This window comes from Simochromis diagramma, unplaced genomic scaffold, assembly GCF_900408965.1.
Source record: "Simochromis diagramma unplaced genomic scaffold, fSimDia1.1 OVJJ01000494.1, whole genome shotgun sequence".
Lineage (NCBI taxonomy): Eukaryota > Metazoa > Chordata > Actinopteri > Cichliformes > Cichlidae > Simochromis > Simochromis diagramma.
Window position 1 is genome coordinate 630,058 of NW_024387311.1, and position 24,201 is coordinate 654,258.

The 24,201-nt window shown below is 42.1% G+C and overlaps 2 protein-coding genes across 9 annotated transcripts in view; both read left to right on the plus strand.

Moving 5' to 3' along the window:
* The window catches only part of smg1 (SMG1 nonsense mediated mRNA decay associated PI3K related kinase), a 64,609-nt gene extending 55,171 nt beyond the window's left edge, over positions 1-9,438 (plus strand). For 7 of the 8 annotated variants that reach the window (XM_040005033.1, XM_040005040.1, XM_040005038.1 and 4 more), the window contains 2 exons: positions 72-178; positions 526-1,719. In XM_040005033.1, the coding sequence (XP_039860967.1) occupies positions 72-178; positions 526-603 (185 nt within the window). In that variant the 3' untranslated portion in view covers positions 604-1,719. Of the gene's footprint in view, positions 1-71; positions 179-525; positions 1,720-5,388; positions 5,393-9,390 lie in introns of those variants that run through there. The other variant, XM_040005041.1, reaches the window with a different exon arrangement.
* On the plus strand, positions 8,225-23,296 carry hao1 (hydroxyacid oxidase (glycolate oxidase) 1). The gene is made up of 9 exons (XM_040005046.1): positions 8,225-8,238; positions 10,080-10,219; positions 10,846-10,997; positions 15,791-16,061; positions 16,173-16,345; positions 18,053-18,144; positions 21,143-21,301; positions 21,404-21,473; positions 22,745-23,296. Exons 2-9 carry the CDS (start codon positions 10,089-10,091, stop codon positions 22,810-22,812), a joined length of 1,116 nt encoding a protein of 371 aa, XP_039860980.1. The 5' UTR covers positions 8,225-8,238; positions 10,080-10,088; the 3' UTR covers positions 22,813-23,296.
* Positions 23,297-24,201: the final 905 nt, after the last annotated feature.

Genomic DNA, 24,201 nt, shown 5'->3' on the forward strand with positions numbered 1-24,201 from the left:
CACAGGTTCCTGTGCAGAACAAACATTAACATTAGAGACTTCTTCTCAACAAACACTTTGTTCGATTTCAGCGGTCCAAGAGAGGAACTCCTACGCGGTCAGCGTGTGGAAGAGAGTGAAAGCCAAACTGGAGGGCCGAGACATCGATCCCAACAGGAGGATGAGTGTCTCCGAGCAGGTAGCACATCATTTTGTAACCACCAGGAGAATAGGGAGGCATGTCAAAGCAGCCTCGTGACAGGATGAAGAGGTTGTTTAAAAGAAACAAACAAAATGTGCTGACACAGTGTGAAGTAGATGTCTGCTGCCGTGAGAGTCGCATGGATTTATCAGATGTCTGAAGCCTTTGTAATGCAGCAGCATCAGCAGCAGTGGTCTGCATGAGTCTGAGCACAGCAAAGTCCAGTTTTAAACAAAGACTGGAATCAGATCGTCTGAGCAGATTATAATCATTATGAAAGGGTCAGGTATCGTAACAATAACGCTGTCTGTATTTAAAACTGACCACATCTGGTTTGGTTGCAGGTGGACTTTGTTATCAAGGAGGCTACCAACATGGATAACTTGGCCCAGCTGTATGAGGGCTGGACTGCATGGGTGTGAACGCTCTGCTGCTTCATGTCTGGTCCAGCGAAGGCTTGGAGATCCACCAGAGTCCAGCGGGACTTGGGTGTCAACACAGCAGTACCAGGCCATACTAGGGGAAGAATATGGGACGTGGATGCTTAGTCCACCCTCCCGCACCCCTGGGTACCCAAACTGGGGCAGCAACCTCGTAGCATTGCTGCAACCACACTCCCCCCAACAATGGGTGATTGGGCTAACACGGCACTTGGTGCGCCTGCTGACCGGCCTTCCTTTTTGGGGTCTGAGTGGGCATGGTGGCACCAGGAGAGGAAGGAGGGAAGGAAGGCAAAAGCCACCTCACCCTCAACTTGAAAATACCTTCCCTCTCTCACCTACATTGCTGACTGTCAAGTTGTACCTATAAACATCACTGCATCTTTTTGTGGCCGTCAGAGCCCAGCAGAGGGCGGGATGAAGCGAGAGGTGAGCCGTTTTCCTCCGGAGCACACAGCTGGGACTTTACTGTGGCTGAAACTCAGTGGACGGTTAGACGGCTTACACGGCTACGCGTTTTTCTCTCAACTTTTGGCATTATCATCCTGAGCAGCCAGTGGGTAACACTGTGAGGGAGGACGGAGTGAAATGGGGGTTTAAAAGACTCTATTTCAATCCAGCTGCAAGCACGGTGGAAACGTAATAATCAAACTTTGCTTTGGTTGTTAAAAAGAACAAACTTGACTCTGAAGTGCTGTTAGATTTCACCGAATAAAAGATGAAGTAGAATTGTTTTCTCAGGAGGTCTTTTCTGTTTTTTGTGGTTACAGCTGAAACACCCTGTCATGTTCGTTTCAGGTGGCTGTGAGTCAGCTGAAGGGAAAACCTCTGCTTGATTTTCTTCAGTGTGGATCTTTAATCTGTGTTGTGCTTTACTATCAGTAGGATTAGATTTCTGCCTTTTTCCAACTTGCCTGTCTCGAGCTGCTTGCATCATGTACTTACACCCCAAGCCGTAATGCTTGCTTTTTATGATTTTGGACCTTCTAGTTTTACATTTTTATTGGGAGAAATGTTGTTTTTGGTGATGGTGAAACATGTTAATTCTTAAAGCTTTTATTGGATTTTGTTGGATGCCAAATAAACGTGGAACAGAGAGGTGTGCTGTTTTCTGTGACAGTTCTAACTGGGCTGAACGATTAGACTGGTGCTAAAGAACAGGGGTCTGCTGGAAATGACCATCCTCGCCCAGCTCAACTACGTAGGGATGCTAACTTACCTACGACACAGAGAAGTCTTCAACCAGAGGGGTCGACAAAAGCTGCCTGGTTCGATTTTGTACAGTCAGGTCGGATCTGTTTGTTGCATCTGAATTTCTTGAGATCTTCTGAAGCTCATCCAGGCGAGACAGTGATATTAGACGCCTTATGTCAAAACCAGTGATTTATGGCCCCCTGTCAAATGAATAATGACTTAGTAAGTATTAAAGGAAGTAATAAAAGTTAATGGGAGTCCTCATTTTTATGAATATCATAAAATTCTGATATAACCCCAAAAAATTGGATCATAAAAATATGGCAAGAATCAGATGTTTGAGACAGAAATTAAAATGATGGAATAATAAATCATAATGTCGTGCTGTTGTCATTTTAAGACAAAGTTTACTTTTTTTACTTTTTGAAAGGTTTTTATGGACCTGTGTGAGAAAATGTGTTAAACCACAGTAAAAAGGTTATTAGGATAAGATGCTCGTTATTGCCATTGCAGTCACACATGGTGCAATAAGACAACGAAATTGGAAACTGTCCCACGTCGGCACAACACAGTAACTTGAAGTGGACTTTTTTTAAGCGCAAGAAAGGTACGAGTAAAAAAAAAAAAAAAAAAATGAAATGACTTAATAAATGAATAAATGAGTGAATGTTTATTGCAGATTATTACTGTGTGGGCAATAACAATAATAGTAAAGTCCAGGGAGGTATTCAATCAGCTCAGCTGTTTGCATTGATTAGGGCTGTTACCCTGATGTAAAAGCCGTCCTTCAGTCTGTTTGTCTGCGACCTCAGCAGCCTGAACATCCTGCCAGACGGCAGCAGCTTAAACACCCGATGTCCTGGGTGTGGACTGTCCCGTAGGATGCTGCAGCGGGAGAACCATCCACAGGTGGAGCACACTGTCAGTGGAGCAGCAGTAGAAGACGATCAGAAGCTCCTTCTTCGGGTCCATTTTCTGAGGATTCTTAGAAATTGGAGACGCTGTTGGGCCTTCTTTATAATTATTATTCCAATATAATTATTTTGGAAATATTTTCAATATTATGATTCTTAATTAAACCAGTGCTTTTGTAACAGGATGGAGGGAGCTGGAGGCTGCATGCCCCGCTGGAAGGCTTTCACTCGTTTTGTTTGTTTGAATCGATTTTCCTTTTCTGGATTAAAGTCCGAATTATAAACGCTCCACCTCATGTAGAGGATCGTACCAGAGAGATCCCCGAGAGGGTCGCACAGCAGCCGGTGTGGGTAAAGTAACAGCTGACTCACAGTGCGACCCCCGAGCTGGGACTCCTCCCTGATCCACCAATAAAGCAAAATAAAATATTTAATCTTGTATTTGTGTACTTTGTGGTTATTGAATAAAGATTAGTCACTGATAAACACAGATAATAATAATAATGGATTGGATTTACAGTGAGGCAAAAAAGTATTTAGTCAGCCACCGATTGTGCAAGTTCCCCCACTTAAAATGATGACAGAGGTCAGTAATTTGCACCAGAGGTACACTTCAACTGTGAGAGACAGAATGTGAAAAAAAAAAAATCCATGAATCCACATGGTAGGATTTGTAAAGAATTTATTCGTAAATCAGGGTGGAAAATAAGTATTTGGTCAATAACAAAAATACAACTCAATACTTTGTAACATAACCTTTGTTGGCAATAACAGAGGTCAAACGTTTACTATAGGTCTTTACCAGGTTTGCACACACAGTAGCTGGTATTTTGGCCCATTCCTCCATGCAGATCTTCTCGAGAGCAGTGATGTTTTGGGGCTGTCGCCGAGCAACACGGACTTTCAACTCCCGCCACAGATTTTCTATGGGGTTGAGGTCTGGAGACTGGCTAGGCCACTCCAGGACTTTCAAATGCTTCTTACGGAGCCACTCCTTTGTTGCCCGGGCGGTGTGTTTTGGATCATTGTCATGTTGGAAGACCCAGCCTCGTTTCATCTTCAAAGTTCTCACTGATGGAAGGAGGTTTTGGCTCAAAATCTCACGATACATGGCCCCATTCATTCTGTCCTTAACACGGATCAGTCGTCCTGTCCCCTTGGCAGAAAAACAGCCCCATAGCATGATGTTTCCACCCCCATGCTTCACAGTAGGTATGGTGTTCTTGGGATGCAACTCAGTATTCTTCTTCCTCCAAACACGACGAGTTGAGTTTATACCAAAAAGTTCTACTTTGGTTTCATCTGACCACATGACATTCTCCCAATCCTCTGCTGTATCATCCATGTGCTCTCTGGCAAACTTCAGACGGGCCTGGACATGCACTGGCTTCAGCAGCGGAACACGTCTGGCACTGCGGGATTTGATTCCCTGCCGTTGTAGTGTGTTACTGATGGTGACCTTTGTTACTTTGGTCCCAGCTCTCTGCAGGTCATTCACCAGGTCCCCCCGTGTGGTTCTGGGATCTTTGCTCACCGTTCTCATGATCATTTTGACCCCACGGGATGAGATCTTGCGTGGAGCCCCAGATCGAGGGAGATTATCAGTGGTCTTGTATGTCTTCCATTTTCTGATGATTGCTCCCACAGTTGATTTTTTCACACCAAGCTGCTTGCCTATTGTAGATTCACTCTTCCCAGTCTGGTGCAGGTCTACAATACTTTTCCTGGTGTCCTTCGAAAGCTCTTTGGTCTTGGCCATGGCGGAGTTTGGAGTCTGACTGTTTGAGGCTGTGGACAGGTGTCTTTTATACAGATGATGAGTTCAAACAGGTGCCATTCATACAGGTAACGAGTGGGGGACAGAAAAGCTTCTTACAGAAGACGTTACAGGTCTGTGAGAGCCAGAGATTTTCCTTGTTTGAGGTGACCAAATACTTATTTTCCACCCTGATTTACGAATAAATTCTTTACAAATCCTATCATGTGGATTCACGGATTTTTTTTTCACATTCTGTCTCTCACAGTTGAAGTGTACCTCTGGTGCAAATTACTGACCTGTCATCATTTTAAGTGGGGGAATTTGCACAATCGTGGCTGACTAAATACTTTTTTGCCCCACTGTATATAGCGCTTTTCAAGGCACCCAAAGCGCTTTACAATGCCACTATTCATTCACTCTCACATTCACACACTGGTGGAGGCAGCTACAGCTGTAGCCACAGCTCCCCTGGGGCAGACTGACCGATGGCGCGATATGGCAGATGAGTGAAAGAAATGTTTGATGGAAAAAGGAAACAAAGTGTTTTGTTGCTAAACTTTGAGGTTCCAAGTCACCAATGGTTAAATAAGAAAATGCCAAGAGGAGACGAGCAGCCCCGAGTCTGTATGTAAAACAAACTCCACAGCAGAGATGCTTGTTCTTACATAGGTGCTCTTACTCTTTGTTAGGGTAGATCTCATTTTAAAGGTCGTTTTGTTGCCATCCTGTGATCTCATTCTGTTTCCAGGGGTCAGAATGTTGACGTTAGACTGTTTGGAATCAGGTTGTGATCTTAAAGTCACAGCACTGATTTTACAGCATCCACATTAGCTCAGGTAATAAAAGTACAATCATCACACAGACCGGAAGTGAACTTTAATATTCCAGGTTCTGTTGAAGTCTTGTTAGATGATGTGAACCATCTCATGCGTCTTATTAGCAGCTCCTTTTAGCTTCTGTGATGCATTTACTTCTCTCACCTTAAACTAGACGTTAGTGTGGTCAAAGTTAACCCGTGTCCTGTTGCCATTTGTATTTCTAAAACCGAACTTCAGTGTTCACCCTGTAGACTCTCAGGTGGAAAAACCGATGAATTGAGACATTCACAGATTTCATCAGGACATCTTTAACGTCTTAAGTTTTTGTTGTTTTTATGTTTTACATAAAAAACTTTAACATTTTATATTTTCAAATAAAAACACAGCAACATGAAAAGATATTTTTCTTTAATGTTGTTGCTGCAGCAATCTCAAATACTAATTATTCTGGGATTTTATGTTCAAACTGTGATTTTCCAAATGTGTGTGGAGTAAAATGAGCTTTCTCTGATGGTGCAAACGTTGTGACCAAGAATCATTCAGGGTTATCAAAACAAACTGTTTTAATAGCAGAACAGTTCTCAGAGGTTACTGGTTTAAAGGCCATTTAAACCAGTTAAAGTCTAGGAGACAGCGGGAAAGTGGTAGATTAGTGAAAGAGAGAAGACAACTGAGGCAACAGTGGAGGAGGGCCTATGAGACAGAAAGGGAGGGACTCACTGCCCTGCAGGAGGAAATAAAGCAACAACTTACTAAGCTGCAAAGAGCAGAACACCTCAGACGACAACGTAAGAAGAAAGAACGGACAAGGACCCTTTTCTACAGCAGCCCATACAACTTTGTTAAGGGCCTTTTTGTTGAAGAGCAGAGCGGGTGCCTCAAAATGCCCATAAAAGACCTGGAAGATCATCTGAGGAAAACTTACTCTTATGATCAGAGGCATGAGCCAGTTACCATTCCGACTGATATGCCACCCATCCAGGCACCTGAACACCAAATGGACATAAGACCACCTACATGGAGTGAAGTGGAGAAGGTAGTGAAGCAGGCTAGAGCAGCATCGGCCCCAGGACCTAATGGCATCTCATATAGGCTCTATAAAAACACCCCACGAGTCCTCAAATACCTGTGGAAGCTGATGAAGGTAGCGTGGCAGAAAGGAGTAATTCCAAGGGCTTGGCGAAGAGCAGGAGGTATTCTGATCCCTAAGGAGAAGAACTCTTCATCCATCAGCCAGTTTTGCCAGATCAGCCTGCTGAATGTACAGGGAAAGATCTTCTTCAGTGATTTGGCCCAAAGACTATCTGCTTTCCTGCAAAGAAACAACTATGTTGACACATCAGTTTAGAAGGCTGGCATCCGGGGCTTCTCGGGATGTCTGGAGCATGCCAGCATCATCTGGCACCAGATTCAAACTGCCAAAAAAGAACGAAGAGACCTTCATGTGGTCTTTTTAGACCTTGCCAATGCCTTTGGGTCAGTCCCACAAGAGATCTTGTGGATGGCCTTCAACTATTTCAGCGTCTTCCTCCAATTAGGGCCTACATGGATGACATGACCATCATTACAACAACAAAACCATGTACTAGGCGATTCCTACAGAAGCTCCTGGAAAACAATGGGCAAGGATGGAGTTTAAGCCAAGTAAATCTTGCAGCATCTCCATCATAAAAGGAAAACTGACAGCCAAGCAATTCTATATCAGTGGAGAACCAATTCCAACAGTCTTAGAGAAGCCCATAAAGAGCCTGGGACGGTGGTATAATGCAGACCTCAATGATACGTGGCAACTAGAACAATTAAGGCAGAACTTGGCTGATGACCTCCAGCGGATTAACAACACTGCACTCCCAGGGAAACTGAAGCTCTGGTGCTTCCAGTAGTAACACCTCGGTGGCAAAAGGCATCTGTAACCGAATGTCAAAGAATGGTGGTGGAGGAGGTGTGTCGACAATAGGAAACAGCCAGACGTGCCAGAGCCATAGTGCTGGCCAAACAGGGTCGCTGGATGAATTGGGAGAGTGTGGAAAAGAGGACACTCTCATGAAGTGAAATCTGGGGCTCGGAGTCTAATAGACTAAGTTTCATCATCTGCGTGACATACGATGTGCTACCTTCTCCAATAAATCCGCAGCTGTGGTTTGGAAAGGACCCATCCTCCCCCCTGTGCACATCTTGGTTGGTTGTAGGACTAGCCTTACTCAGGGCAGACACACATGGAGACACAACTAGGTTCTCAGGTGTCTAGCCAAGAAAGTTGAGTGCAAAAGAAAATCCATCAACGCTCAACCTTTCACGAACCAAGAGGAGCATCAGTGTTCATCAACATTTGCCCGGGAAGGAGACAAGCTGAGGACGAGCCCCTCAACCCCAGACCTGGGCCCGCTGAAGGTTGCCAGGGATTGGCAGATGCAGGTGAACTTGGATCAGAGGCTAATTTTTCTCACAGAGATCATAACAACAACTCGACCAGACCTCGTCCTTTGGTCTAACTCCCCAAAACTTGCATACATCATTGAGCTGACAGTACCATGGGAGGAAGCAATTGAGGAAGTGTTTGAGCGTAAGAAGCTGCGCTATGCCAACTTGGCAGCTGAGGCAGAGGACAGAGGCTGGAAGATCAAGGTGCACCCGGTGGAAGTGGGGTGCAGGGGCTTTGTTGCCAGCACAACAGCAAAGCTGCTTAGAGAGATTGGGATCAGAGGACCAGTCACTGGCTATGGTTAAAAAGGGCTGACATCACTTGGGCACCTAAGGCAGTCAGCTAACTGCGAGAGAAAAGAAATGTTCCGCTCTACTCCCCTCTGCTCTTCTTCCCTTTTCTGGGTGAAAGTGGGAAGGTAGAGCGTACAGCCCAATCTGGTCGGGAGGTGCGGGAAGCCAGGTCGGGCGCCGCCCCCCCTTCCGGCTCTCCTCTCTGCTCTCTCCGATCGTGTCCCTTTTGTCTTACTTCTCTCTGTCACCTTTTCTATCCCTTTGAAGAAGTGAGGCTCCATAAATGCTAAAGAGGTATTATTTGTCAGTTGCAGTGAATAGATAGAAGAAAATAAACTGTAGAAAACTAGACAGAAGAAAGAAGAAGAGAAATAACATTTTAACATAAACCAGTGACACTCCAGGGCATGATCAACCCTGGCAGGGCCTCCTTGGATGAGGGTGTCTAGTGATAATGGCCGAAACATCCGATGAATCCAAGGTCCACTACTGACGATGTGTCCCAAATTTAAAATGATAATCTAGATCAGATCTGTAATCCCTAAACCTAACCAAGGAGGGAAAATGGCAGATTAGCCTGGGTAAAAGACCGAAAGTTGAGGCACATAACGATGTGTGCCGCTGCCAAAGTTTCTGGGCTGCCTTTCCTCATAACAGCCATCCCTCAAGAGTCTCTCCATCTAAAGCAATGGATTATCAGGGACTGTAATATCTAGTCCTTTTTACTGAATGTTAGTGTTACAAACACATTCTTCTTCATGTCTGTTTACGTGGTTTTTAAGGATAAAGGGATTTTCAGTAGTACAAACATCATTTAATCCCCAAAAGTTGATTCTGTTCATCTACATGTAGCGTAAACCACAGCCAAATACGGAGAGTGTCCTCAGCGGCCAGAAGAGAGAAGGATGCCACACCATGGATGTGGACAAGTGGGTGAAGAATTTGTCTGACACACAGCTCACCCAAGCAGAGAAAAACATCCTTGCTAAAGGGTTGAATTTTGCTGTAACGCAGAGACAAATCTGATCGGAGCTGATCACAGCCACAGAAGCTGCAATTCGAAACAGCAACAATATTGCAAAAGTGGAAGCAGAGCAACTACGGCCTGTCTCAGCAATGCAAAGCCCCCAGCATCCAACATCAGCACGGAGGAGAGGAAGGCACTCACATCACTTGGTAATGACAGGCAAGGGTATGTGCACAGTTTTGCTAAACCAGAAAGACTATCAAGAGAAAATGTTGTCACTGCTCAGTGGTGAAAATACAAAAAGGAGGCAGAAGAACAGCACATCAAGAAGGCCCTGAGTAAATGTAGTTGTCCCACCTGGACCTTTGCCAAAGCTGGGAAGACTCCTAAAGAAAGCTCCAGCCGATCCAGGAGAGAAGGACGACCGCTGCCTAAGAGAAAACCTGTAGTGATCCCGTACATGTCAGGAGTATCAGAACTGCTGAGACCCATTTTTTCTAAACACTGAGTTTCTGTGGCTTTTAACCCCCAAAACACGCTAACCCTTATAAATCACTGGTTTGACACAAAGTATCCACAAAGTACCACCTCTCTGCTGTTTTTAATGAAAACATCATTGGGTTCAAAGTTCACAGAAGGCACATGAAGTTTCAAAGTTCGTAGGCAGTCAGCACTAGACATGGCAACACTCTAATCTGGCAACACACAGGCCCAGATGGTGTGGAATCCTCACAGCTGCAGTCTTATCTTGTGTAAACAGAGCAAAGCAGAAACCCCTCTGAGTTTAATTCATTTATGATTTATTTCTATAGGACAGAATCACAGCAACACTCGAGCCCAACAATAAAACAATCAAAGCACAGGAAGGACAAACTGGGCTTTAATAGGAAGAAACCTTCTGCTCAATCAGGCTCAGGGAGGCGTCGTGTCTGATGCCATCAATAAGGGCTGAAGAGAAACGTAAAGCACAGGAGTCAGGACGTGAACAGGCTCACAGCTTGTGAAACCTCTGGCAGGTTAATGATTAAACTAGTTCTGTTTATTGCAAATCACAGAGAGGCTGCAGTTTTCAGTTTTCTGGTAGTTCGAAGTGAAAAACAATGCAGCGTGTGTGTGTGTCGGACTTTGAGGAGGAAGCCAGGAAAACTCTTCCTAAAGCTGTGTATGACTACTACCGCTCAGGAGCTGATGAGCAAAAGACACTGGCTGACAATGTGGCTGCCTTCAACAGGTAAAACACAGACGTGTGGAGGTCACTGTCGTTGATGTGGTAATACAAAAATACTGAACTGAACATTCAGAGTAAGAATTTCTACAAACAGTGTTGGAGCCTGAATCCAAAGCTGAAATTACACACAGCAGCTGCTCTGGACTCTGATGCTTGTCTTTTTATCATTTTACATTATTTATGTGCTAACAGGTACGTTTGATGTGTGATGAATTACACTATAGGGACATAAGTACCACACCTGTTTATCTTTGGATCCAGGTGTTTTCTGTGCCCTTTCCACAGGTGTATAAAATCCAGGAGTTAGCCATGCAGGCTGCCTTTACAAACACACTACTGCAAACCTGCAGAGCTCCAAGCCTCCTGCGCTGGAAGCTTAATGGCTTTCAACAGCTGTGTAATATGTAATTCAGATAAATGCAACAGCCCAGTACTTTGTCTATATCTGTATATTGATGTGCTTCTACCAAAGCTTTCAGCTGTAGAAATAAAAACATGTTTTCTTTTCAGAATCAGTCTGTCTCCGTTTTTCAATGGACATCAGAGTGTGAATGAATCTTTGTAAGTAAAAAGAAGCTGCAGAAGTGTAACTGTAGAATGACCTCTTCCACTATTACACACGTGTGTAGGTGGTATCTGGTTCCTCGAGTGCTGAGGGACGTGTCTACAGTGGATCTGTCTGTCTCAGTGCTGGGGGAGAAGCTCAGCATGCCGCTCTGCGTCGCTGCCACAGCAATGCAGAGGATGGCTCATCCTGAAGGAGAGACAGCCACAGCAAAAGGTTAACACACACTAAAGACACACGCACAAAACTGGGAACACAAAATGGAAAAAATGTAACCTCGGTTTTCCAATCAGTTAAAATGAATGGATAAAATAACCCAGATCGTTTTGTCACAGTACAGCTGTGCTATGAAGAGACAACATCAGCCAGAGTGTGCAGGTGTCTGTAAGTTATTACTTCTGCATCTGGTGCTACAGAAGAGGAGCAATCATAAAACTAGTGGCAATGTTTCTGTTGGCTCAACAAACAACAACAAACACACAAACTGTGCGATCTGCTGCACAGTGTGATGCTCGCTGAAGGTCCAGCTGCTGGATTTCTCAGGAGGAGAAATGCGTGCAGGTATCTGCAGGCAGAGACAGAACGCTAAGAGAGGAAGACGAGAGGTAGTATTTGAAGGGAAGAACTGCACATTTAAAGATTTCATTAATGTCATAATGTTTCATCACAAATTGAATCTGTATACGGGGTGTTTTCATAAATTATGTATTTTCATATTGTGAGACATCCTACAATTTGTTGCATCAAAGTACTGGGTAGTTTTGTGCTGTACTGAGGTGAATTCCTAGTAAAGCACCGTTAGGCTGCTGCTTATGGTCAGAGTTATGTTATGCAGTAGGTTACTTAGCATTTAAGATGATAATGCTTAGATTAACCCACTTAATTCAACCTTTATAACAACTGTATACAGTATAAGGATGGTAGTGGGCTATCCCCAGTGGATAAAGATGGTACAAACAGCATGCTGTAAAGGACAGCTTGTGAAACGTCTGCTTCTATCTAGTTGGATTCAGTTTTGTAAATCCACAATGGTCAGCTGGTCACACCCTGCACAGCCTGGAGCTCACATTACACATCACTGCGAGTTGTGAGACACTGCACAGATCTCAGGCTCCCACTTTAACCCCTGACTGTTCTCATTGTTCTGTGGAAGCAAAGTCGCCCTCAAACACACAACAGCTAAAAAGTTCTCATTCTCATAACAGAGTCAAGCCGAGTGAAAACATTCGAATTAGAATTTCAATTCAAAGATTCTTTGCCTTCTCGTCTTTTTATTTTACTGTTTTATTAGTCGATCACAGGGTTCAGTTATTTCCTCAGACATACTCCTACTGAGATACTTTGGGAAACTTTGGGAATCACCTTGTTGGTGCAAAAATATTGTTTTGTCTGTTACTGTGTTATCGTTGGCATTTGTCATAGATTTATTGTGTGACCATCTGCCAGTAAAATTGCTTAAACAAGCAAGTGAAAAGTCTTTGCCAAGTTTGATTCATCCTCTGAGTCAGGAGCCTTTTTTGTCACTTTAGTTTTATTGGTACATTTTCCTTTCCAGTTGTTCTGAATTTTTTGTTGCTGTTCTGGTTTATAAAGCATCCATTTAGTCCTTTTTTCTTCGTGCTGAGCTTCCTTTGGTGTGTCACCTCTTCCATAATGTAGATTTCCTCTACAATCTGTGTCCACTGGTCCAGGGTAGGAGGATCTTCTTTTCCCTATCCCTTGGTGATAGCCTTTTTCCAGCATTAGTGATATTTTAACCAAATATCTGTATTTTAAGGTGCGATCGTGGCTCAGGAGTTGGTAGTTTGTCTTGTAATTGGAAGGTTGCCGGTTTGAGCCCTGGCTCGGACAGTCTCGGTCGTTGTGTCCTTGGGCAAGACACTTCACCTACCGCCTACTGGTGTTGGCCAGAGGGGCCGATGGCGCGATATGGCAGCCTCGCCTCTGTCAGTCTGCCCCAGGGCAGCTGTGGCTACAACTGTAGCTGCCTCCACCAGTGTGAGAGTGGAATTGTTTTTTTTTTTAACTTGAGTATGAACTCATACAAAAAGCAGCAAGATATTAAAAAAACTGTTTTATTGATTAAAACACACTATATCGGATTCATATCGGTATCGGCAGATATCCAAATTTTTGATATCGGCATCGGACATAAAAAAGTGGCATCGTGCCATCTCTACTAACAACAGCTGATCAAGCTTAAACGTGCTGCTGTTGTTGGCGACATCCGCTGGTTTCTTCTTTCTGGCGCAAAGTGGGCGATAAACAAACAAGAGAGACGATCAGCTGATCATCGATCAGTTTCATGATTGAAGTAGAAACAGGAGAGGGAGGGTGAGAGGATGAGAGAAGAAGAGGCAGCTGTGCAGCAAAGACACAGAATAACTCCAGCTTTGTGCCTTTTTCATTGTAGCTGAAGTCCGGAACAAACTGTTCCTTTTCACCTCAACACGAAACGCGTAATATTTTCTCTGAATACCAGACGATTCAGTTTTTTAGGAAACGGTTGGCAACTCTCATAATTAATCTTATAAACAAAATAAAGTTCAACATCAGTAACATAGCACCCACCCAGCTGTATAGAAACTCCGTCATGCTAGCTAGCACGCAGCACGAAAAAGTCAGCGTAACGAAAATAAACTCCACCTAAACTTGGTTTATATCTGACCCAGATGGACTGCATGGTCATAACTTCTTACCTGAAGTTCAGTTCACCTGACACTCGGACCAGCGCCCGCCTCGGGTCTCTCCTCTTGCCTCCCTTTTCCTTCATCCACCTGCTGGCCTCCACCACTTGCTAATGTTACTGAATCTGTGGAAGCTCCGCGATAGCCACCACACAAAGTAACGAATAACGAGCCTATCTAAATCCCAGTAACGAGTAACGCGTTCCTGGTTTTGGCATAATAACTAGTTACCGTGCTCGTTACCACAATAATAACGTAGTTACTGTAACGCGTTACTTAATAACGCGTTAGTCTCAACCAGTGTTGGTCAAGTTACTTGAAAAAAGTAATCAGTAACTAATTACTGATTACTTCCCCAAAAAAGAAATCCCGTTACTTTACTGATTACTTATTTTCAAAAGTAATTAATTACTTAGTTACTAAGTTACTTTTTAAAAACACGATTTACAACCTGAGTAGGTGATAAAGCGATAGATCTTTCAGCCCAATTCTACTTTTTCTACATAATCCATCATACAAAATGTAATCAAATGGAAAAGTCTCTTTTTAAAACTTGTTTTATTAGTTTTAATCTTTTAACTTTATGCATCAAGCAAAAATGTAATTATCTGCAACATTCTCTGAGTTGAATAAATTAGTTTAAAATTTAAACCTATTTTCTGCACATTCCAGCACATAAAATAAAATATTTTTTGTGTTTACACTCAGTCTTTCAAATAGATGCAAGTAAAACACAGCAGAAAATAAATAAAGTCAAAGACTCAGCGGTCCTGTTGCTCTATTTTCACCTGTAAAGCAGGAGTGGGGTAGGCGGAGGTTTACCCTGGTGCAGGTGTGCCGCGGTCAGTGGAAGAATCTGCGAGTTTCTCTGTGAGTTTCCCATCACCTTGTAGCTACTCTGTGTTTGCTCGGAAGTTTAGGGGTTTTTTCGCTGTAAAAAGAAGTTTTCTTCCCACGCACGATGGACACTAATGTTTTTGTCACTTTTTATGGACTCAAACTCAAAGTAAGGTCAGTACTTCCACGCTTTAAACGCTGCACGCTCATACTCTCTCCCACAATCCATATATGATCCATTGTTGATCTGCACACAGCTGTTGTCACGAACGTCGCACTCGCTTACGTCACTGTCATGAGACATTCTCGCAAAAAATCACAGTTTTAGTTTTAGTTACGCGTTACTGCCCATCTCTGGTCCCAACACTGGTCATTTCTCTGTCTGACAAAACTCTCACTCACTTTTTCTCTGTGTGACTCAAGAGTGCCCCCCACGGGGGGAACATGAATATTCCAGCACGCTGAAGACATGAACACAGCATCAGCACACAGAAAAACACTGTGTCCTGATTAAAAGTTAATTAACAGAACTAAGATAAAAAAGGTACATTCTTCCCTGCTGTGCCTCATGTGTGCTACATGTTCACGGTGGCTGTTTCGATTATTCGAAAGTTCTGTATTGAAGACAAATACTACCCCCGAAAAAGTGAGTACATTACTTACAAATGGATTCATGTGATTGCTTTCAAAATCATAGGAACATGAAGGAATTACAGTTGTCAGAACATATATATCTATAAAATATGGCAATAGTGTTATCAAGGTCTTCTATAAGTTTGTTCTGATAATTATCTTGTTCTGTTCTGTAATCCTAAATAATTATAGTCTTTGCATGACTAATATATTATTCAGTGTTAAGTATCACTGTATAAAAAGTGACACATCATTTAAAAAACAAAAGAACCCAAAACCTGACATGAGGACATTTCCCTCGTGTCTCTCGGTCCATTGCTCCCTACTCATAGGTTAGTTTTCAAGTTTAATTTATTTTCATCTTTTCATTTTTTGTGTCAGCCTACTAAGCGGCTAGTCTTTGATTAAATTTACACTGCCTCAAAGCCTCTGCATTTGGGGCATCACAACCCTCACACTTCACACGTATGACATGCCCCTGTAGGAGTTTAGAGGTGTTTAGGAGTTTGTTCTTTATTGTGATTTTGTTGAGGCCATAGAAATCTATCTACCAAAGAAAAAACATCACCAATAGGAGAGGAAACGGGCGGATTATACTGGAAGCAAGAGAGTGAGTGAAATATTTCTCCATAGCTGTTCATTTGGGTTCAGTTAAGTTGTAGAGACGACTAGTGGGCAAAGGGCAACTGGAGAGATCTATGGAAAAAATATTAGGTAGGTGAGGAAGGGGAGAGGGCGAGATCTTTACTGAATACCTGAGTTGGGTTAGTTAGGTTAAAGTATTATCATAACCTCCTTTGAAACTTCTTTGGAAAAGACCATTGTCACCAGTAATATAACATTTCTTCACAGCATGCAAAGCAATGGGAACTGGGATGATGCTGAGTTCCTGGGCCACCTCAACAATAGAGGAAGTGATGTCAGCAATGACCACCTCACTGGGCAGTGGTGGTGTCCTCTGGCTGCAGCTCTACATCTATAAAGACAGAGAGCTCACGCTGTCGTTGGTGCGCCGGGCCGAGAAGGCGGGCTATAAAGCCATCTTTGTTACCGTGGATACACCATACCTAGGGAAGAGATTGGATGATGTGCGCAACCGCTTTAAGATGCCCCCACACCTGAGGTAGGGAGACAAAAAGAACAGTACAGGCTGTGTAATTACACCACGTTCCTTTGTAGCATCCAACTCTGAACTCTTCTTTCTCTCCGTATCTTTGTGCATGTGTGATTCCAGCATGGCTAACTTCTCAACAGCCTCCCTGGCTTTCTCCGAGGGAGACTACGGCAATGACAGTGGCCTGGCTGTTTATGTTGCAAACGCCATAGACCCTTCTATCTGTTGGGATGACATCACGTGGCTGAAAAAACACACACGCCTCCCTGTGATTGTAAAAGGAGTATTAAATGGTAGATGGACACACACACACACACACACACACACACACACACACACACACACACACACACACACACACACACACACACACAAACATACAGTTACAGATCGGAGTGAGGAAAGAGAATCATGACAGTCTCACCATCTCACTCATATATCCACCATATTACCAAAACTGTTCACTCACCCATCCAGGTGTTCCAGTCACTTCCATGGCCACATGGAATCAGGTACCTGGAGGCTGCTTCTACAAACATTTGTGAAAGAATGGGTCGCTCTCAGCTCAGTTTCCATGGCCAAGCAGCTGCATCTAAGTCTTACATGAGCAAGTGCAAAGTGCAGTGTTGTGGGGCACTCCGCCACTAGACTGTCGAACAGTGCAGACATGTCCTCTGAAGTGACGCGTCATGCTTGTCCATCTGGCAATTCCATGGACAAGTCTGGATGTGGTCAGGAGACTTGTCTGACTACACTGTGCCGACATAAGATTCTGGTGCGGGGTTCTTTTTCAGGAGCTGGCTCAGCCCTTTAGTTACAGTGAAAGGAACGCATGCTTCAGTATACCTAGAACATACCTAGAACTATGTGGGAACAGTGTGGGGATGGCCTCTTTGTGTTCCAACATGTCATCAACTCAGGACCATAGCTCCTACCCTCGTTTATAGAAAATAAAACGGTTTTTAGGTCTTACAGGTCTTAGCAAAAGATCTGACTCCTACAGCTTATTCAGATGCTGGAGCTGAATCAACCAGGTTCAAAAATGTTGGGAACATTGATCCTGTTTTCAAATCTATACATTAGCATCTGATGTCACAATGGATGTATTTTAAAACTCTTGTACTAGTTTAAAAAGAACTAAATGGACTTGGACTGAATCAGCTTAATACTAAGGCATCCATTGTAACTTACACTATGTACTGAACTCGCAGTAACAGACCTTCAAAATATCCCCAATCAAGAAAAAAACAAAGAAAAATCATTTAGTCTTTTTTTGTCCTCAACTGTGGAACAAACTTTCTGAAAACCTGAAATCATCGAGTTTTATTTCGTTTAAATCAGGCCTCAAAATGTTTTATTATTGGAAGTAGCTTATTAATGAACCACATCTGCAAACTGATTTGATTCCATTTAATTTCTAGTGGGTGGTCCCTCATGTTCACCTTTTTGTGGTCTAAAAGTTAGATGTCAGAGAGCAGACTAAGAGTTGTCTACAGAGGACTGGATCTTCTCTTAATAAACTGTTTTGACATTACTTTTACCAAAGTTGTTGCAGAAATAACCTCTAATCTCTAATAAATGTATATTACTGCAGATCTGCAAACACAGAAAACAACTCTTCCGATTAGAAGCAAAAAAGAAACAAGACTTTTCTATTTCTCTGATTAGTTTTGTACGGTTTATATCATGACCTGTATACATGTATCTTTATACTCCTTTCTATCCCTCTGAGTTGGCTTGTCTGGATAGTTGTATACAAATAAATTTGACTTAAGATGCTTTTCAAGTAGACTTTAAAGCATCCAGTGCTGCACACATCAGTGGTTATATTTTGGCAGTATTAGGAAAATGAAAGTCGCAGACATTTGGTGAGGTACATACACACTGGTTCCTCACAGGTGTACTAGGAAAACAATGCTATCAAGAGTAACTGTATTCAAATACAGAATATGCTCATCACACAGAAACCCTGAGCTTATTTCTCTGATTTTGTGTGTCAGGTGAGGATGCTGCCAAGGCTGTGAACTGTGGTGTCAGTGGCATCCTGGTGTCCAATCACGGAGCTCGGCAACTGGACGGGGTTTCTGCCACGGTCTGTGTGTGTGTGTGTGTGTGTGTGTGTGTGTGCATTTGAATTTTTCTGTTTTTGGGTGGATTGCAATTGAATTCTGACAAATAAGTTTTCATTAAGCAGCCCTAAATGTTTGATCTTATAATAATAATAATAATAATAATAATAATTGTAAAAATGCATAACCTGAATCTGTTTTTATACTCGGTACGTCCATCCAGTAAAAGTGGCTTCACAGATGCATGAGGTGAACTGAAATGATTGTCTTGGATAAAACTGGGGCTGCTGAAGAAGGACCTGACTGCTGAACCCAGGATTGTCTTAAATATGTTTAAATATGAAATCTTATCTACTTTTCTTAAGACTCTCATTTCCTACTCTGCGTGCAGTGTTACGGTGACAGTTTTGAGTTTGAGTTCATGTTTCCTTTTGGTTTTGGAAGTGATTTATCTTTGAGGGCTTTGGTTGTAGTTATCATTTTGTGCCTCTCTTGTGGCCTTGCATATAAAATTCAGAACTGCAGGAAACCATTCCATCCTTTCCACCGGAGGTAGTCTTTAATAAAAACCCACTCTGTGGGCACGAGCGTGGTTGGAGTTTGGTTCCAGACTATGGAGATAAAGGATTGTCAATCTCATTTTAATATTGCTTTGCATAGAGACTGCCTCCTGACAAGGACAGGCACAGAACAGTGGAGACATGTCCTCTAAAGTGGTGCAGCTTGGTTAGGTTAGGCTTGATTCTGCTGTGGTCTGTAGTAATAATACAAACAACTAAACAATCAGTACAGCAAGCAAGCGACATATATTCTATACACAAACATAATCCTAGAACTAAGATTACAGAACAGGACTGTATTCAGCAATCAAATGTATCAGTAACGTAAACAATCACCTCACAGGAGGGTTAGAACTAGCATAAATTAGCTTAGTAGCATGAATGGTGCCTTAGCATAAGATTAGTGTATACACAAGTGAACAAATACATGTGCTAATATTTAATCTACATGACATCATCAGAACTCACCTTCTGGCATTCACACAGAGCAGTTAACCAAGGAAATACAGCTATCCAGTAAAAAGGGCAAAAGAAAAAGATGTGTGCTATCAGCAGCCGTAATGGGAGAAGGTAGACATTATAAACATTCACCACATGGCATCAAACACAGGTCATGCATTGAAGGAGCTCCAGTAAGAGATGGCTTTCACAGACTATCAGTGGATGAAACATAATACTACAGAGAAATAACCAACATGTAAACGGTGCGCTTTCTAACACCTCAGATGATGACAAGCCTTGTCTCTTTGTGGGAGACAGCACCCCACATCATCACACCTTTTCCACCAAAACATGTTGCCCTCAGTATTGCATTCAACAAGTCTTCTCCACACTTCTACCCACCCACGTCCACCTGCCATAGGCAGAATCTGGACTCATCGCTGAAATATGGGCCTGACGATGAAGGGCAGTCATGGCAGGACTCCTGGCAGAGACCAGACATTGGCTGTGTGCAGTTTGTTCTGGATTGTCTGGGTAGAGAGCAGTCAACCATATTGGCCTGAAAACCTTGACTGCAAATCTGTTGAAGGCTGCTTATGTCTCCTGTGTCGTCATCTTGGGACGCCCACTTCATGGCCTGTGTCTGACATCCCCTGTTATATGCAACTTGGCCTTCAATTTGAAGATGGTACTAGGGCACTCCAAATGATGCTGTAATTTGGGGTTTTTGGTTGTTTTAGGAACAGCAGCTTGAAAATGCCCTCTGGCACAGGCCCTATCCAGATCAGTCAAACTTGGCATGATGGGAGCAGACCCCAACTGACTGCTGACATGCTCACTCAGGCACCAATCAGACTCTTAATTGTCAGCACTTGGGATACCAGCAGCTCAAAACAAGTCAAGTCACTTAAGTCAAGTGGCTTGTCATTTCAGCCATGTGCAGTGGTACAGTATACTGTGAAGCGAGACAACGTTCCTCAAAGACCGCGGTGCTACATATAACAGGCAATCAACACAGGAATACATAAAGTGCAAGTGTGCAAAAATTGCAACAGAAACAAAACAAAGACGGTGCAACACCAGACAGAACAGAACAATGCAGGCAAATGCAACAATGGGCTGTGCAAAAAGTAATTTGATGTACGAAGGGGTGTATGAGAGGACGTAAGTCCTCTGCTCAACCCATCGATGTATTTTCTTTAAGAATGTGGCAACATTTAAAGGGAAATGAATCTTACTGTTGGAAAGACTGTTTATTGCTAGGAAACGTGGTTGCAATGGATAATCAACCAAACACAGATTTCCTTACTATTTGTTAAAGTTCATTTAGTTTGTAATTTGTGTCGTGTACTTTTGGTTTTTGTCTGGATTGGAGTCAATTTGTCTTTTATTCTAGTTGATATCTGGTTTACTGTTTGTGAAGTTGTTGCTTTAGATCATAGGTGTCAAACTCTGGCCCGCGGGCCAAATTTGGCCTGCAGCCTAATTACATTTGGCCCGCGAAGCCATAACAAATTACTATTAGAGCTGGCCTACTGGTATTATACAGCTAATATATATATTGTTTAGTATTAAGCTTTGCTTGTTCCATATTCAGTTTTTCAGCAAAACGTGTCCATGAGAAAAGATTCATTCTTATATCTGGAGGAATAAATATATTTCAATAAATATTAATGTTAGCCCGCGACTTTGTTCCAGTTTTGAATTTTGGCCCACTGGTTATTTGAGTTTGACACCCCTGCTTTAGATTAATTCTTTGTTTAGTTTAGAAGTCTTTATTTTTCTTTTCAAGTTTTATTGAATTCTTGTCAGAGTTTTCAGTATTTGCTAACTTTAGTTCCTGTAGACATTTAGTTTACTTTTTAGTTCCACACTAGTGTTATTTCTTGACGTGTGCTTGAACAAAATGTTAAACATCTATACCAAATTCATTTGGAACATTGATACATTAGAATTTGAGGATATGATTTGAGTTAATAATTGTCATTGTAGTTGATCACTGTGTGTTTTGTGTGTGTAGCTAGATGCCTTGGAGGAGGTGGTGAGGGCAGTGCAGGGTCGATGTGAAGTCTACATGGATGGAGGAGTGAGACGCGGGACAGACGTCCTAAAGGCCTTAGCTCTGGGAGCAAAGGCTGTTTTCATTGGTCGACCTGTGCTGTGGGGCCTTGCCTGCCAGGTGAAGCACTTCAGTAGCTTTTTTCCACCATCACATTTTTGGGCTCCAAAATAAAGATGGTTATTTATAAAAACATCATCTTGGTTTTCTATGTCTGCCCAGGGGGAACAAGGAGTTATTGAGCTTCTGGAGCTTCTGAAAGACGAACTGCGACTGGCTATGGCCCTGTCAGGTAACAAGAACACAGGAAATGTACTTTGCAGAAAAGTCACTTATAAACTATTTTTACAAACCCGTTGAATATAAACACAAATGTGGACAAAAAAAGCACATTGTGTATGTTAAAGTGAAGACTAGGGTTAAGGTTTGGTTTCAGAAAGCAGCAATTTATCTTAATTTGTTAAAAAGGAATTATATTGTATGTTGCCAAAGACAGCCTTACCTATCTGTTGTTAAAATGACTCCAAAAACAGATGAATTGTGCAAACTACATGCCAACAATGAACTGTTGTGGAATCAATCATTAGATGTTCTATGCTGCCAATGTCTATGACTAAATGCATAAACAAGGATGCAAGGATAAAAACAATCTTCAATAAACGGATTTAAAAGAAAAGACAACCCAGATTAGGCCCATCTTTACTATATCTGCCGTATGACAGACAGAGGAGGCCTGTGTATGCCAGGTCTGCTCAGGTCTCTGCTGCCTCCTGCTGGTTTTCACCCACAATATCCCAAAACAGTAGCATGGAGTTCCAGGTGAAGACTCAGTGTCTCTGTCTCTACGCCATGGATAAGATATTTGTCCACCTTCAGCCAAGTTCAAACATGAATATAAAGCTCTGATTGTTCTGATTGTAGAGCTCTGTGATCAGCATCTGTTGATGATGCAGCTCAAATAGATCTTTGTTTTTTATTAAGAAGCTTTAACATTTGTTTTATTATGTGGATCTGCTTTGCTAGTTTTACATTACATGTGCCTTTTTACTGCAATTGTTTTATATTAATTTCATTCATATGTATTGATGGGGTTTTTTTTTCATTTCAGGATTTTGACACCATGTAATTTTCTAAACTGAAGAATCCACAAAAAACATAATGAAGTATTAAGTGAAACATTCCCACTGCCCAGTCCTTAAATACTTTAAAGCTCGGAGACTTTCTCTCAGTCAGCCTCAGAATATGACTTTGATTAGGGTTTTTTTCTGCTGGGAATGAGAGATGTAAGAAGGAATATGAAAACAAACTGATTAGAAATGTATAATTAACAGAACTAAAACATTAAAGTCAAAGACTGTGATATGTTGTTAAAAGTGGAGAAATTATTCTAGAATATTTGGTTCCTCCAATCTTGAAAACACAAGATGAAGTAAGCTATTTTATTGTATCAATATATTTAACCTGATTGAGTCTTGTTACATTTACATCAGTTCAGATTTCAGACTTTGTCATCACTGGAGACTATTTACAATGACAAACATGGTTTTGTGTGTTTGTGTCCAGGTTGTCGTTCAGTTTCTGAAGTAAGCAGGTCCCTGGTCAGGAGAATGGACTTCACCTCGAGGATGTGAGAGAACCGAAGAATACACGAATCATTTTTTTTATGAATCACTAAATGAATTCTTGATGTCAAAACAAAGTGCTGTTTCCTGTTAAAAGGTAATGTTTTTAAAGTGGTGCTTTTGACTAGAGTGTGTAAAAACTGATACAAAATACAGGGCCGTAAATCTTTGGACATACAGTCTCCCATAAGACGAGCCCTGGAGCTGATTGTGAGTAATGAACTTGTATTTGGTATCTTTTAACTGAAACGCTCAATATTGAGATTAAATCTAACTGTGAATTGTTAATATAAATATGTTGTTTAATTGAGAAAAACACATTCGAATCACATCACATCTAGCCCCGTCAAAAACACTTAAGGATGAAGTTGTTTCGTTAGCAAAGTCGAAAATCAAGAGTTTTTATTTAGTTTTGACTTCAGATTTTCAATTTTATATCAGTTTTAATTCGTTTTTACCAATTGTTTGCTAGCTTAGTTCAGTTTTTATTTTTTTGAAAATCCTTAGTTTCAGTTTAGTTTTGATTAGTTTCAGTTATAGTTTTAGTTGTGTTTGCAATAATTAAGTGTAACAAAATCCCAGTTTCATCATATCAGTCATGCTCTTCTGCTTATCCTTGGGTATGTTGCTATTCCAGCTACCATACCCTGCACCCTGGACAGGTCGCCAGTCTGTCGCAGGGCTAACACGCACAGACAGACAACTCACATTCCCACCTAAGGGGAACCTATGGGTTCTTTAAAAAAAATAAAAAATGAGGGCAGATGAACAACCATTGATAGCAGGCAACTGTAAAAGATATATCTTGGCCCCAATAAGACTATTAACTCTTGCAGCACCGGGTGCATTGCTAAACTTTTTGAAGGCAACTGACTCACACAGTTGTGTAGATATCCCAGTCTCAATAAACATATTCACCAACGCTTCCTCTCGTTTGTGACAATATTTAAAATATGTCATATTCCGTAACGCACCAGCTGATTTGTTAAAATGGGGAAACGAAGGAAAACAGAACTCCGTGAGCAGCACTTTGTGGAAACTGTATTTGCTTTTAAGCTACATCGGTGTTTGATATCAAATACTAAGCAGACTGTACAGGCTGACCAGGGCGACCAGACCCCAACAAACTAGCACAGAGTTTGTGTGGCGCAACAGTCCGGGGTTATCTTGTCAGACACATTATATTTAAATGAAACGTTTCCAAATCAAGTAATAATAATAATAATAACAGGAAGCTGAATTTTGTTCCCTATATGATTTCATGTATTAGTCATTATATACTCACACACACACACACACACACACACACACACACACACACACACACACACACACACACACACACACACACAGTCACTTCACACCTGCTTTGAAATGGGAAAAAAATTATCTACTTCC

Excerpts from the sequence above, each read along its gene's own strand:
- hao1 (XM_040005046.1), top strand. The coding sequence starts at position 10,089 with ATGCAGCGTGTGTGTGTGTCGGACTTTGAGGAGGAAGCCAGGAAAACT. Across the intron at positions 16,062-16,172 it reads AAGATGCCCCCACACCTGAG|CATGGCTAACTTCTCAACAG; the intron begins GTAGGGAGACAA and ends GTGTGATTCCAG. Across the intron at positions 18,145-21,142 it reads TGGACGGGGTTTCTGCCACG|CTAGATGCCTTGGAGGAGGT; the intron begins GTCTGTGTGTGT and ends TTGTGTGTGTAG.